A 12,500-nucleotide genomic window follows, 5' to 3' on the forward strand; every position below is an offset into this window, starting at 1 on the left:
GATATTGTATTCCAAAGTTGCTTGTTTGATGGCAATTGGAAGCCAAAATTACTTGTCACAAATTTGCCTCTACAAGAGATGCAGAGAGGCTGTACAGGCTTGAGAGAGAGAGAGAGAGAGAGCGCACACAGACATTACTTTGCAATAGCCAATGGCCATCACTATATATGCTTTTCAAGCTTTTTCAACTTTTGAATCATTGTGAAATATCTATATTTTGCTTGTAGATTGTGCTGGATTCATGGCTTTGATTGCACTGTTCCATATTTTGGCAGCAACAACCTTCTTAAAACATCCAAATATTTTACCTTGTGAGTTATCTTAAATCGCTTACTTTTAGCATAAAGCTTTAATTACTTATAGATACTTTTAAAGCGTCAAAAGACCAGGGATGAAGAATTTTTCTGAATTGCAGATTTTTCTCACATGATGGTTTACATGTTTGGAGCTGTGGGTCTCACTGTCATCAATTCTGTTAGTCTTGCCACAGAACTGATCCTGAAAGCAGGTAATATTCAAACTGCATGACATCATGAGACACTATACATATGTACAGAACAACAATAATGGCTAAGATTCTACTTTTTTATTTTGTTCCGATTAAATAAAATTGGTGCTGCTTGAATTTAAGTCAGGTGATCGAACTGGTTAAATGGGACAAAATAGCATCAGTGCATATGTGGTATGTGGTAGTATTGATATCCTAACTAATATACACAGGACTGTTATCATGTTACTAAATCGTGACTCTCCTGTTGTGAATGTTTAGGAAAAGGATCACGAACTACAGAAGATCTCCGCGTGATTGTCTTATCATTTGAAATTATCTGTGTCTCTGGGTGGCTTGGTTTGGAAATGTATGGTGTCTGTGAGTCCTGGCAGAAGCCAATATTTACTATATATACAGTATAATCTAATGTGCTTGTATTTATGTACACAAATATGCATATGCATATATATTTAGATCTGGGAACTTTTCTTTAAACGTATATATTTTTATTGTATGTATATAAAATTCTATCTTATTTGTATTTTATTTTTACATTCCAGTATGCTAACTGGGTTTTTCTTTATGTCACACAGGGATGAAGACTAGAGACAGGTACATTCAACTTGATCATATTGATTTTGTTGCACATTCGTCCAGAAATGTGCAGAATTCTTGCTCATTGATTAGGCATAAGCTCTGGAAATATAAATGAAGATAAATACAGATGGATTGCTTTGGTTATGTCATTTAAAATGTTATTGTGTCCAGAAACTATCATTATTTTACACTGCGTTGTTATTATTATTAACAGAATAAAACTAATCTTTGAAGATCAGAGGGAGACAGAAACTCAGGTATGATATACTCTGTGGTATACTCTTTTCCATTTCTCTTTGTTTTGTTTAAAATGGTTAGGGTCATTTATTTCACTCCCACTGGTTCTTCATGATATGGTGGTTCTTACTGACACTGGGCCTCACACCTCAAAGATCACTTTAAGAAAATAATTAGCAGCTACATCTCACAACCCCACACAAATGATCTTTGCACAATGATTTAGACAATAATAGGCAAACCAACTAAACTCTCTGAGACTTTTTGTTAATACTTGGCACCTATTGTCACACCTATTGTCACTACAAAATGTATTACATGCATGTCATTTATATATATTTTAAGCACTGTATCACATTTCAAAAACACATAAAGCTACACATCCAAAAGTTACAGAAATTTTACTACATATTTCACAAGAGCGGTAGGTAGTTATGAAAATATAGGGGGTAGGCCAAGCTAAACCAGGAGAGGGCAGATCAGAAATAGAAGAACAATATGGATTTTACCAGTAGGGGGAGTCCATGAGTCAAGTGGAGGGAAGATGGGCCCAAACACCTCAGAATAACTGCAGCACCTACTGCAGCTGAGACAGCAGAGGCCATCGCAATGGGAAAGAATGACATCACCAGGAACAAAGAAGACAGAAATAGATCAGCAGGAACCTGTAACACACAGAGAGAACTGAAAGAAAAAAGTCCCAAGAACATGTGCAAATCTTAGTTGCAGGGCATGCTTTAGCTTGGGCTGGAACCAGCACTGAACATATTCTGAAACCTGGCAGTGCGCTTGGCATGTCAATGACACCAACACTACAAATGTAGATGTTTGATGTGGGTGTTGGATTTGCTTTTAGGGCAGAATTGAGCAACATTCCTGGACAGAAGAGCACAGGTAACATATGCAGACACATGATTAAACACAAACATGGGAAGGTGTTTCAGGCTCGGGGTGTCATGTAAACACACACACACACACACACACACACACACACACAAAACATGACAAGTGCACTGACCTCATACTAAAAGGCCACGCTGATGTTGAACTGAACGTGATATAATATGCCTTGAGATGTTGATAATGCAATTGCTAAAATGCTGAGAGTCACAACAGTACTGCTCTACCAAAGTTATAATTAGATAATTAAACCCAATGAGTTTAGAGCATTATCCTACATTAGTACACCTTAGGCCACCTCCTAAACATTGTGTCCATGTTAATAAGAAAAGAGCTGCAAACAAATCCACAGATCTTAAAGGAAAATAAACCAACACTGCGCAGCGGAAGGGATGAAAATAACTCTCTTGCCTTACGCAGACTACAGCACTCCAAAGGTGGACTTACGCTCATGGGTGATGCTGATGACTCTCCCCATGATATCAAAAATATCACTGCGCACATGTAATAATGCCAGGTGAGTTCACTGTTGATTAGCGGTGGTGATAAAAAATGAGTGGCTCAGTAGCTGTGGTTGCTGTAGAGCTAACATCAGCTATCTCAGCAGAAGTGTCAGTCTGCTCTGTTTCATTTGGGTTGATGTCAGTGTCGCAGTCAGGATCGAACTGATGAGAATCGAATCACTGCTGTTTGTTGTTAATTATCTGTTTGCTGGAAGTAGGAATCAAAGCCAAGCTGTATGGTGTAGGGTCTGTTTTGAATACAATTGGATTTACTTTTAAGTGAATTTTCAGAGGTATACTCTATAAAGACCAGGAACCTTGGGAATAATCTGGCTTTCTAGGTTAATGGGCCCTAAATTGGAATGCATGCAGCTGTGGTGGTATGACCAAACATCACCATAAAGGCAGGAGACAGGATGGCTAAATGTGTTGATAACAACAATCTACTTATATGTGAACTTGTCTTTCAGTAGGCTCCTGGAACCAGAGAGTTAAACTTTTCTTGCAGTAGGCTCCTGGAACCGGAGAGGGTTATCCCTAGAACACAGCCATTCTTGTCTTTTGAGTATAAAAATAAACCAAGCATTGTGCTCTATCCCTACTACCTGTGTTCTGTCAGCTCAGGAGTGTACAGGGCACCTCAGATCATGGCTCACTGCAGTGAAGCTGATGTCAGTGTTCAAACAATTGTAATTATAGTCAGATGCTCTGATCTGACCCATTCTGTTGATAATTTTTGTGTCACAGCTAGAGTGGGGAGTCAGTCCTGGAAAGGGTGTGGCTTTCATTCAAATCAAGCAGGAACCAGTGATTAACCAATGAGACCAGTTGATTAAACAAGTGGAATTGGAGGTGGTATCTCAGTGAATGCACGGCATCCAACCCTTCAGGCAGCCATACATCACCTTTACCAGTATAATCAAACAAACATGTTTGATGGGTGGGATAATGGTTGGAAATGTGGGCTTCTTTGCTTAATTTACCCTCAGCAGGAAAATCAGCCTTGTTTCTTAGCATGGATTTACAAACGGAGGTTATCAAGCACATGAGACCCGCAGAGGTTAGACATTACTGTAGGCTTCAGGTCCTCATGTTAGTGGAAGCTCCCATAGAAGAACAGCGGTGCCTCATTTCACTTCCACCTGCAGGTAAAAATGAATGTAAATGACTCCCTTTGTTGACCCAAGCAGGAGAGGAATTTACATGGGGGATAGGGCCCTTCTTTCCTGACCCCTCCTTCCTGAGTTGTTCCTCTCTACAGATCATTTTAAATCACAAAATACTATGCACTGAAAGAACTTAATTCTAGATACAAATCAATTTATTTTTAAGTTTTGAAAGGTTGTTTTTCCTTATTAAAATTTCGTGGTCAACTGCCTACCATCAGGTGAGCCCTCAGTACAAGGAAGTGTGTCACTGTTGGCAGAAATCCAGTAAATATCTACTTCGCATAGGTAAACTTAAAACTAAGGCCTTTACCACTCAGTAGTATAAACATTTACAGCTGTTACCAGATTGTATCAACTTGCAGTCACATCATGTACTTCAATCATGTGGCTGTTGTCTCTCCTAATGCACATAGACAGATCTGGGGCAGTGGTCAGCACCCTTTTAAAAATAAGATTGTCTTTTGAAAGCTGAACAAATGAAAGGCCTACCAGCATAAATGTCAGAAAAACTGTTCATGCACATATAGCCTCCGATTATGGAAAGTGTACAGCTGGTGAAAAATGTACTGATTACATATTTGTTTTCAGTCACTGAATAAGGTTACTGTGTCTCCTCCCCATGTGAATGTGTATTTGTGTGTGCGTGCTTTCGTGGCTAACACGAAAATAAATTTCAGTATGTTTTTCTCCCTTTCCTAGTGATCTGGTAAATACAACTTTTGTGCCTTTAGCAAAGCTTTCATCTATTTAACTTTATACAATCTGATTGAATTTCTCTGAGGATAAGTGTCCCTGACAGTCAGATGCATTGTTGAGCGATGGTGCTCTAAGTTAGCTCTTCTGGGCAAAACCACACTCTGTGGACATAATTTTGTCCCTAAACGTGGTGAATAAGACCTCCTTCTCCCACTCCAGGTGAAAAATCATATCCCTCTTGTCCAAGCAGTCAGTTATAGCTTCCCCATCAGACTGAAAGTGGACCTAGACACCCTGAAGAGAGACTCCCTGCAGAGAGATTCCCTTCAGTGGGCATCAAGCTTCCTCAGTCCAGTAGGCAAATAAACTGAGATATTGAAGCATATTCAAGGGTGTCATTCATACTCTTCTACGCAGAAATTCACTCAGAGCACAAACACAGAGCAGAGACTGATCATCTTCGTCCTGTTGCCTACTTCAAGCAGGACAAATACGGTAGCTTTTGACCCAATGCTGTCCTGGTATTATAGATAGAAGATCCATAAATATTGGTAGAGTCAGATAGAACTCTGTGTACACGTTTTATCCTAACGTAGAACTATTTGTGTAGTAGTAAAAGCACAAAAAAAACGACCTGAATCCACCAGCAAATGAAACGCCATTTTCATCTTTCCATGTCGCGACAATGGAGATGTGCACAATATGAACGTAGTTTCCCTAAAATTATAAAAATTACAAATATATTCATAATCATAAACAAAAGAGGGAAAGTAAGTCACAATAAGAGCTCTTTAGTCCAGGATTTAACTTGGCTAAATATTAAGTTCAGTTGTTATGAGTCAAAACAGTGCAACTATACCACATGACATGCATTGCAAGACGGACACAGTGCTAAGCAGCTTACTCTGGAGAGACCTAAGGGTTTGTCCCAGTGCAGACCTGAGAGAGCATATGGAGGCCCCACCTGCCATTCTAGCTGTGAATATTGATGGTCCTGCAGAAATGTCCTATCAGGCGAAAAACAAAAATTCACCATGTGGACAATTTGCATTATGCATGATAGCCAATCAACTTGAATCATCTGAACTTTGTAGCTGTCATTATTCAAATGGTTCCTGTACTGTTTTATGACCTATACAATGGCCAATCATTATGTATAGTATGCAGTGTTCCCAGATTCATCATATTTCCCATAACAGTGACATTCTGTATTTATGAATCTTATTTGCTCATCTGTTATATTTCCATAGTCTTGACAAGCTGACCTTATGGACTATGGAACGATCCTTCCTCACACTGGCACAACCTTTAGAGGTTATGCTTGTAACTGTATAAGGTCTTAGTTGTAGACTTCTAAAACTGTCTCCAGTTATGCCTTTAACTGCATAAGGTCCTTGGTGTAGACTTCCAAGATTGTCTCCAGTGCAGTTTCATGGTGTCTTGCGAAATAAGAACCTGATCTCCAGTCCTAGCTCAGCATGCTCTGGAAAACTTGCACTTCCATTCACTGACTTTGGCATCAGTCTCAAAATCAGTTCCCATGGGAGATAGCATTGTTGACTTCTGGTAGGTGTGGTTGCTGATAGGAGAGGAGATAGGGGTTGTACCTGGTGAAGGTCTACATATAAAAATATAGCTGACCACAAATCCACCCTGTTGCAAACTTTTTCATCGTATGTTTGTGTATTAAAAATGAATCCTTTCTTAGAGGTTGATATACTCACAGTTTTTTAAAGATACAAACCTGTTTGGCTGTGTTGATGCCATAGACCACAGCAGATAGCGGTAGGTCCTAGTCACGTACTTCCTCAGGAAACGCTTGTTCTTGTTCATCTTGTGCATATCAATTTGTGAGTAACTACTGTAGCAATAATAGATCAATAATAGAGAGGACACAAACAGAGAACAAGTTACCTGGCTAATGGTCTGGGGATGTACACACTGGACACAGCATGCTTAATATTTTAAATAATGTCACTGAACTGTGTCATTATGCTGTCACTGAGTTATGGATTCATTCAGATGTGGACAAATGATTAACAGTAATATTTTCAATTTTGGTGCAGACAAAATGTATGTAAAGCAGACAGTAAGGAACAAAAAAACAGCCCTTGTTTAAAGTTTCAAAGTTTAATAAAATGTTTACCTCAGTGACAAATTTCTTGCCTTGGTCTTTGATGATTTCCTGGCCATGCCAAACATGTAAAGCTTGGCTGGAATTGCCAGACACCTCACTTTCAGTCTCACCTCACTCTCAGTTTCAATTCGCTCACAGTCTCACCTTGAGAACAGTCTGTCTGCAGAGGCCTGACACTAACCCATTTTATGTACATGTCAGGGTCAATCAGGTTCAGGACACGAACACTGTGATGTAACGGTGAGCGGTAAGGAGGCAGACACATGAACGAGATTTATTAAGTGCAAATAAGGAGTCGTAGTCTTTAGGGTAGTCCAGGGTCAAATTACCAATACAGAGAGTCTGAGAATGCATGATAATTAAACCAAGGGCTAGGATAAATGAAGGGAAGTAATGAAAAACCAAAAGCACAAGAAGGCAAATAGGGAAAGCAGGCTATAACAGAAACTAAGAAGTAACATATGGAGGTAAGGAAAAACAAAATGGCTAGAATCAAACAGGCTAACAGACACAGAGGCTTGGAAACAAAGACAGGCATACATACATTCAATACATTCAAAAATTCAATATATTCCACACAAACACACACATTCAAATAAACAATGAACAGCCAAGACACAGGGAACAAAACAGAGTTTAAATACATGGACTTAAATACATGGACAAGACTAGAAACAGGACAGGTGTGGAAAATCAAATGAGGGGCGGAAAAAACAAGACTACAGCACGGAACTAAAATACACAAGACAGGGAAAACATGGACCATGGAAGCTGAGAAGGACTAATCGTGACAAAGCAGTTTCAGCTAGTGGGTTTGCCATGTGGTTTGAGGTAGTGGGTTTGGCGTGTGGTTTCAGGTAGTTTCAGGTAGTGGGTTTGGCATGTGGTTTCAGGTAGTTTCAGGTAGTGGGTTTGGTGTGTGGTTTCAGGTAGTGGGTTTGGTGTGTGGTTTCAGGTAGTTTCAGGTAGTGGGTTTGGCGTGTGGTTTCAGGTAGTTTCAGGTAGTGGGTTTGGCATGTGGTTTCAGGTAGTTTCAGGTAGTGGGTTTGGTGTGTGGTTTCAGGTAGTGGGTTTGGTGTGTGGTTTCAGGTAGTGGGTTAGCTGTGTGGTTTCACCTCTCAGGCTTCCTTCACCCATACAAGCATGTCTGATTAGCTTCTTTATAGAGGGGAAAAGCCCTTTCAATGCATCATATACATTTACATTTGCATTTAGCAAACGCTCTTATCCAGAGAGACTTACAAAAGTTCTTTGTCATTTACTCATAGAATATCCTAGTACAGTACAGTAGGTTAGAGTCCAACATACCAGTGAATTAGAATACTGTAGGAATCAATGCTGATGCCTAAAAGTACAAAATACATAAGGTCTATCTTAAACAATGATAAGTGCAATAAACAATAAGTGCTAGAGCTAGTTAAACAACAAACAATACCCTACAATAAGTATTAAATTAGTCAGTCAATATGGGAGCAGTGTCAGTTGTCCTTTAAATATTCTGCAAATAGATGGGTCTTCAGTCTGCATTTGAAGACTGCAAGGGACTCTGCTGTCCGGACAGCAAGTGGGAGTTCATTCCACCATCTTGGAGCCAGGACAGAAAATAGTCTCATTGCTTGTCATCCATGAGTACTGAAGCAAGGAATTTCAAGCCGAGCCGTAATTGAGGTTCGAAGTATTCAAGGTACGGATTGGGCTTTGACCATTGACCTCATGTATGAAGGGGCAGGTCCATTTTTGGCTTTGTAGGCAAGCATCAAGGTTATAAATCTGATGCGTGCAGCTACAGGGAGCCAATGAAGGGAGTACAGCAGTGGAGTAACGTGTAAACTTCAGAAGATTGAAGATCAGTCGTGCTGCTGCATTCTGGACAACTTGTAGAGGTTTGATGGCTCTTAGAGGAAGACTAGCAAGTAGCAAGTTGCAGTAGTCTAGCTTTGAGATCACAAGAGACTGCACAAGCACTTGGATAGCTTCCTGTGAGAGAAAGGGCCGAATCCTTCGTATGTTACAAAGGAGAAACCTGCAAGACCGGGTTAGATTAGAAACATGAGTTGAGAACAACAACTGGTTGTCCAAAGTTATGCCCAGGCTATGGGCAGCTTCGGATGGTGATACCAGGGAGGTCTTGAAGGAAACTGTGAGGTCATGGTAAGGGTTGGGAGTACCTGGGATGAACAGAAGCTCTGTTTAATGGGGCATCAATGCTGTAAACAGCATCTTAACAGAAAGTCTTGATGGAATCATTCAGCTAACAGCATGACATTTTACAAGAAAGAGAGGAGAACAAAAGATATTTTTTTTAAATGTTGTCTTTCATAACTAAAACTAGTATTAAGAAGCTGGTGATAAAAGCAGTGTCTCCGAAATCAAGCAAGCTTATCATACAGTTCATAAGATATATGAACTAAGAAATTCTCTCTACATATTTCAAAGTGGGAAACTGTAATCATCCCATTATAAGCTCACATCCAGTATAAAACAAAGTTCATGTCCAAAATTAAATCAGCATAAAACATGATAGTGTAAAATTACCCAACATTACCCAACCTGTCACATGTTTAATCAGCGTAGGCACGCAACAGCCAGCAGTGTCCCTGTTTCTAGTGCCTGTGATGCCATTGTGGATTCCAGTCATGGGGTTTATTATGGAACACAGTCAAATCAGATCTTTTCTTAACCTCCAGCTGCTCGGACCTATGTAGAAAAGTCTGTATATTTGTATAGAAGAAGGAACCAAAAAAATAGATGAACAAGTTTCAGTTCAAAGTAAAAAGATAAAAAGCAAACAGAAATAAAAGCAATATTCAGAAGATATGTTAAATTATTCTGAACAGAGTAAAGATTATGACCTGTCCCCATACACGCACCTCTATCTGTAGTATATCCTTTAAAGCTAAAAGTGTTATGAAGAGAGAAAATTGTCACGAACCAGATTTGCTTGCAGATGTGAAAAATAAGTTGCTTTTATTTGTAATCGCACAGTCTGGGTTCGGGGTAATATAACAAACTGAGATCAGCATCCAGAAGTATCTGAAGTGAGGAGTGTGCCCACATGACAAGACAATCTCTGCATGAAGGAGGGACGTATTTCTTGTCAGCTGGACATTACAGATGGACACCCACACTTGTCAAGGCTTGGATGATTTCATCATCAGTCTATAACACACATGGGAGGTCGTACAGTCGTAGCAGGGGTCTTGGACTGAGGATAAATGCCAGTACTAAGAGTCCTGGATAATGAGTCGGCCTTTGTGTTACGAGAACCCGGTCTGTAAGTGATAGTATATTGGAATCTCAAGAAAAACGGGTCAACGAGCTTGTCAATGGGTTTAATTTTTTTTGGTGCTACACAGGTACTCTAGGTTTTTATGATCCATGAGGACTTAAAAAGGGTATGAAGCTCCTTCTATCCAATGTCTCCATTCTTCAAGCACTAGTTTGATTGCAAGGAGTTCCCTGTCTCCTATACTATAGTTTCTCTCTGCTGGTGTGAGCTTGTCTGAATAGAATGCCACGGGTGTATTTTCAGCAGATCCTCTAATTGCTGTGAAAAAACTGCTCCAATACCCACAGCCGAGGTGTCAACCTCCACTACAAGCAGTGTGGATGGGTCAGGAAGTCTAAGTATAGGAGCTGTGGTAAGTAAGATGAATGCTGCTTCAGCTTGGGGATTCCATAGAATCCATAGAAAGACTTGGACGTGGGATATGTTCAGGTCTAGATCAGGAGAAAAAAATAGAATATCGTCTATATAGGCAATGATGAATTTTTCGGGCAACGTCATTGATAAATGCTTGGAATACCGATGGTGCATTGCAGAGGCAGAAAGGGATAACCAAATACTCATAATGTCTGGTGATGGTGACAAAGGCTGTTTTCCACTTGTCTTCCTCCTATATGCAGACTAGATTGTATGCACTCCTGAGGTCCAATTTCGTGAAGTAGGTTGCTCCACAAAGTTGTTCTAGTGCCACAGGGGCTAACGGTAAAGGATATGAGTATTTCTAGGAGTATTCAAACCCCAGCAGTACATACAGAGTCTATCATTCTTACAACCAAAAGAAAAGAAAAAAACAGCTACAGCAGGGAAAGAGGACAGATGAATAAAACCCTGTGATAGTGCCTATGAGATTGATGGCGCAGTCATATGGTCTGTGTGGAGGGAGATGTGTGGCTTTGTTATTACAGAGTAATGTCCAAGTATTCACTGAGAATAGGGGTGGTTTCAGTTTGGGCTTAGGGTGACCAGGAGTTAATGTTTAGAATGGACCAAGAGATGTTTGGATTGTGGCGCTGGAGCCAAAGGAGACCTAACACCAGTTGATAGTCAGCAGAGTTAATAATAAAAAAGGAGATGAGTTCAAAGTGGAGCATGCTGACTTACATTCGCACAGCGGTAGTGAGAGATGATATGGTCCCCTCTCATATTGGTTTACTATCTAATGCGGATAGTTTCATGAGGGTACTGACATTGTCCATGGAGATGCCCAGCTGGTGAGCAAGCTTGAAATTTCCTTCAGCTCCCGAGTCGATCAGCGCAGGCACGGACGCTGGAGTAGGACAAGCCCAAACCTTCATCCTTACAAGCCAGTTTTGTGAGAATGTCTGAATACCAACAGGGTCGTGTCATTCTAACCACTTCCTGCTGCCAGATTTGAAACTCCAATGTGTAATCCGATACTGAGCAATTCCCTTGCCTTATCTTAATCAATAATTCCCAATTAGATCTCCCTTCATAGTGATGGTCAAAGACAGAATGGAACTCCCTCTCAAACTGCTCATATGGGAATATGTGTATCTTTGACCACATGGCAGTAGCCCAGTCAAGTACTCTCCCAGTTAGATGAGATACTACAAAGGATATATGAGCTTGATCTGTAGTAGAAGGGGAACACTAGACCAAGAATCCTTTGCATTTATTGGGTCTGCCATCATACTTATCCAGTTTGCTTACCGGGAAGATAGATAGTAGCAGCTGTAAGCAGATAGTTCTGTCATACTTTCCACTATAATCTGTAGCTGGCTCTGTTAGTCCTGTTGCTGCTGGGTCAGAACAGCAACAAACCGCATGAATCCTTTGAACATTTGAACATCAGTATCCAGACAGCAGTCTGATAGAGCAAACAAACCAGTTAGGGACAAGGCTGTGACGATAATCTAAAAAAATAACATGTCGTAATACCGGAAAGACAAACAGAGATAACACTTGGTATGCACATTCATGACATGGTAATACTTCAGAAAGAAAATAGGGAAATGGATAGATAGAAATAGACAGAAATATGATAAACAGGTGAGAATAATCAGTAATCTGGTGATGCAGATGAGTGTGTGATGATTGGCAGAACCAGACTGAGGTGGCAATAGTTGAGTTGAAGTTCAGGCTAGGCAGCGTCCCAAAACGCTGATTTCATGTCTTGGACATAGCAGACAGCACATCTGGTGGGGCCTGAAACCATTTTGATGACATTTGGTGGTATTTGTGGTATTTGCTGTATTTCTGGCATTACGACAGAACCTCTCCCCTTTTGTTGAAGTGAGGAGCAGAACTATAATAACTTTACATTTTGGGAAGGTGATTTGATCTGCTGGTGCTTTGGGGAGAGGAGTATCAATGCTCGTTCTCATCAGAGGAGGGTGTTTCATAACTCCTCAACAGTCTCCTCTGTCTCAGACACAGTCTCCTCTGTCTCAGAGACAGTGTCCTCTGTCTCAGAAACAGTCTCCTCTGTCTCAGACACAGTTTCCAGTGTCATATTTCTCTATCA

At 40.4% G+C, this 12,500-nt stretch overlaps 1 protein-coding gene across 10 annotated transcripts in view; it reads left to right on the top strand.

Annotated features, from left to right (window-relative positions):
* The window catches only part of LOC113587872 (uncharacterized), a 26,071-nt gene that overhangs the window by 12,586 nt on the left and 985 nt on the right, over positions 1–12,500 (top strand). The window contains exons 14-21 of one of the 10 annotated variants that reach the window (XM_035531242.2): positions 228–311; positions 416–508; positions 770–868; positions 1,084–1,102; positions 1,302–1,344; positions 2,181–2,218; positions 2,645–2,741; positions 3,475–6,750. In XM_035531242.2, coding sequence (XP_035387135.2) covers positions 228–311; positions 416–508; positions 770–868; positions 1,084–1,102; positions 1,302–1,344; positions 2,181–2,218; positions 2,645–2,732 — 464 coding nt within the window. In that variant the 3' untranslated portion in view covers positions 2,733–2,741; positions 3,475–6,750. Of the gene's footprint in view, positions 1–227; positions 312–415; positions 509–769; positions 869–1,083; positions 1,103–1,301; positions 1,345–2,180; positions 2,219–2,644; positions 2,742–3,197; positions 3,442–3,474; positions 6,751–12,500 lie in introns of those variants that run through there. The other 9 variants (XM_081724938.1, XM_035531244.2, XR_014126636.1 and 6 more) reach the window with 9 other exon arrangements.

Source organism: Electrophorus electricus, chromosome 12 (genome assembly GCF_041902795.1).
Source record: "Electrophorus electricus isolate QZ-2024a chromosome 12, ASM4190279v1, whole genome shotgun sequence".
NCBI lineage: Eukaryota > Metazoa > Chordata > Actinopteri > Gymnotiformes > Gymnotidae > Electrophorus > Electrophorus electricus.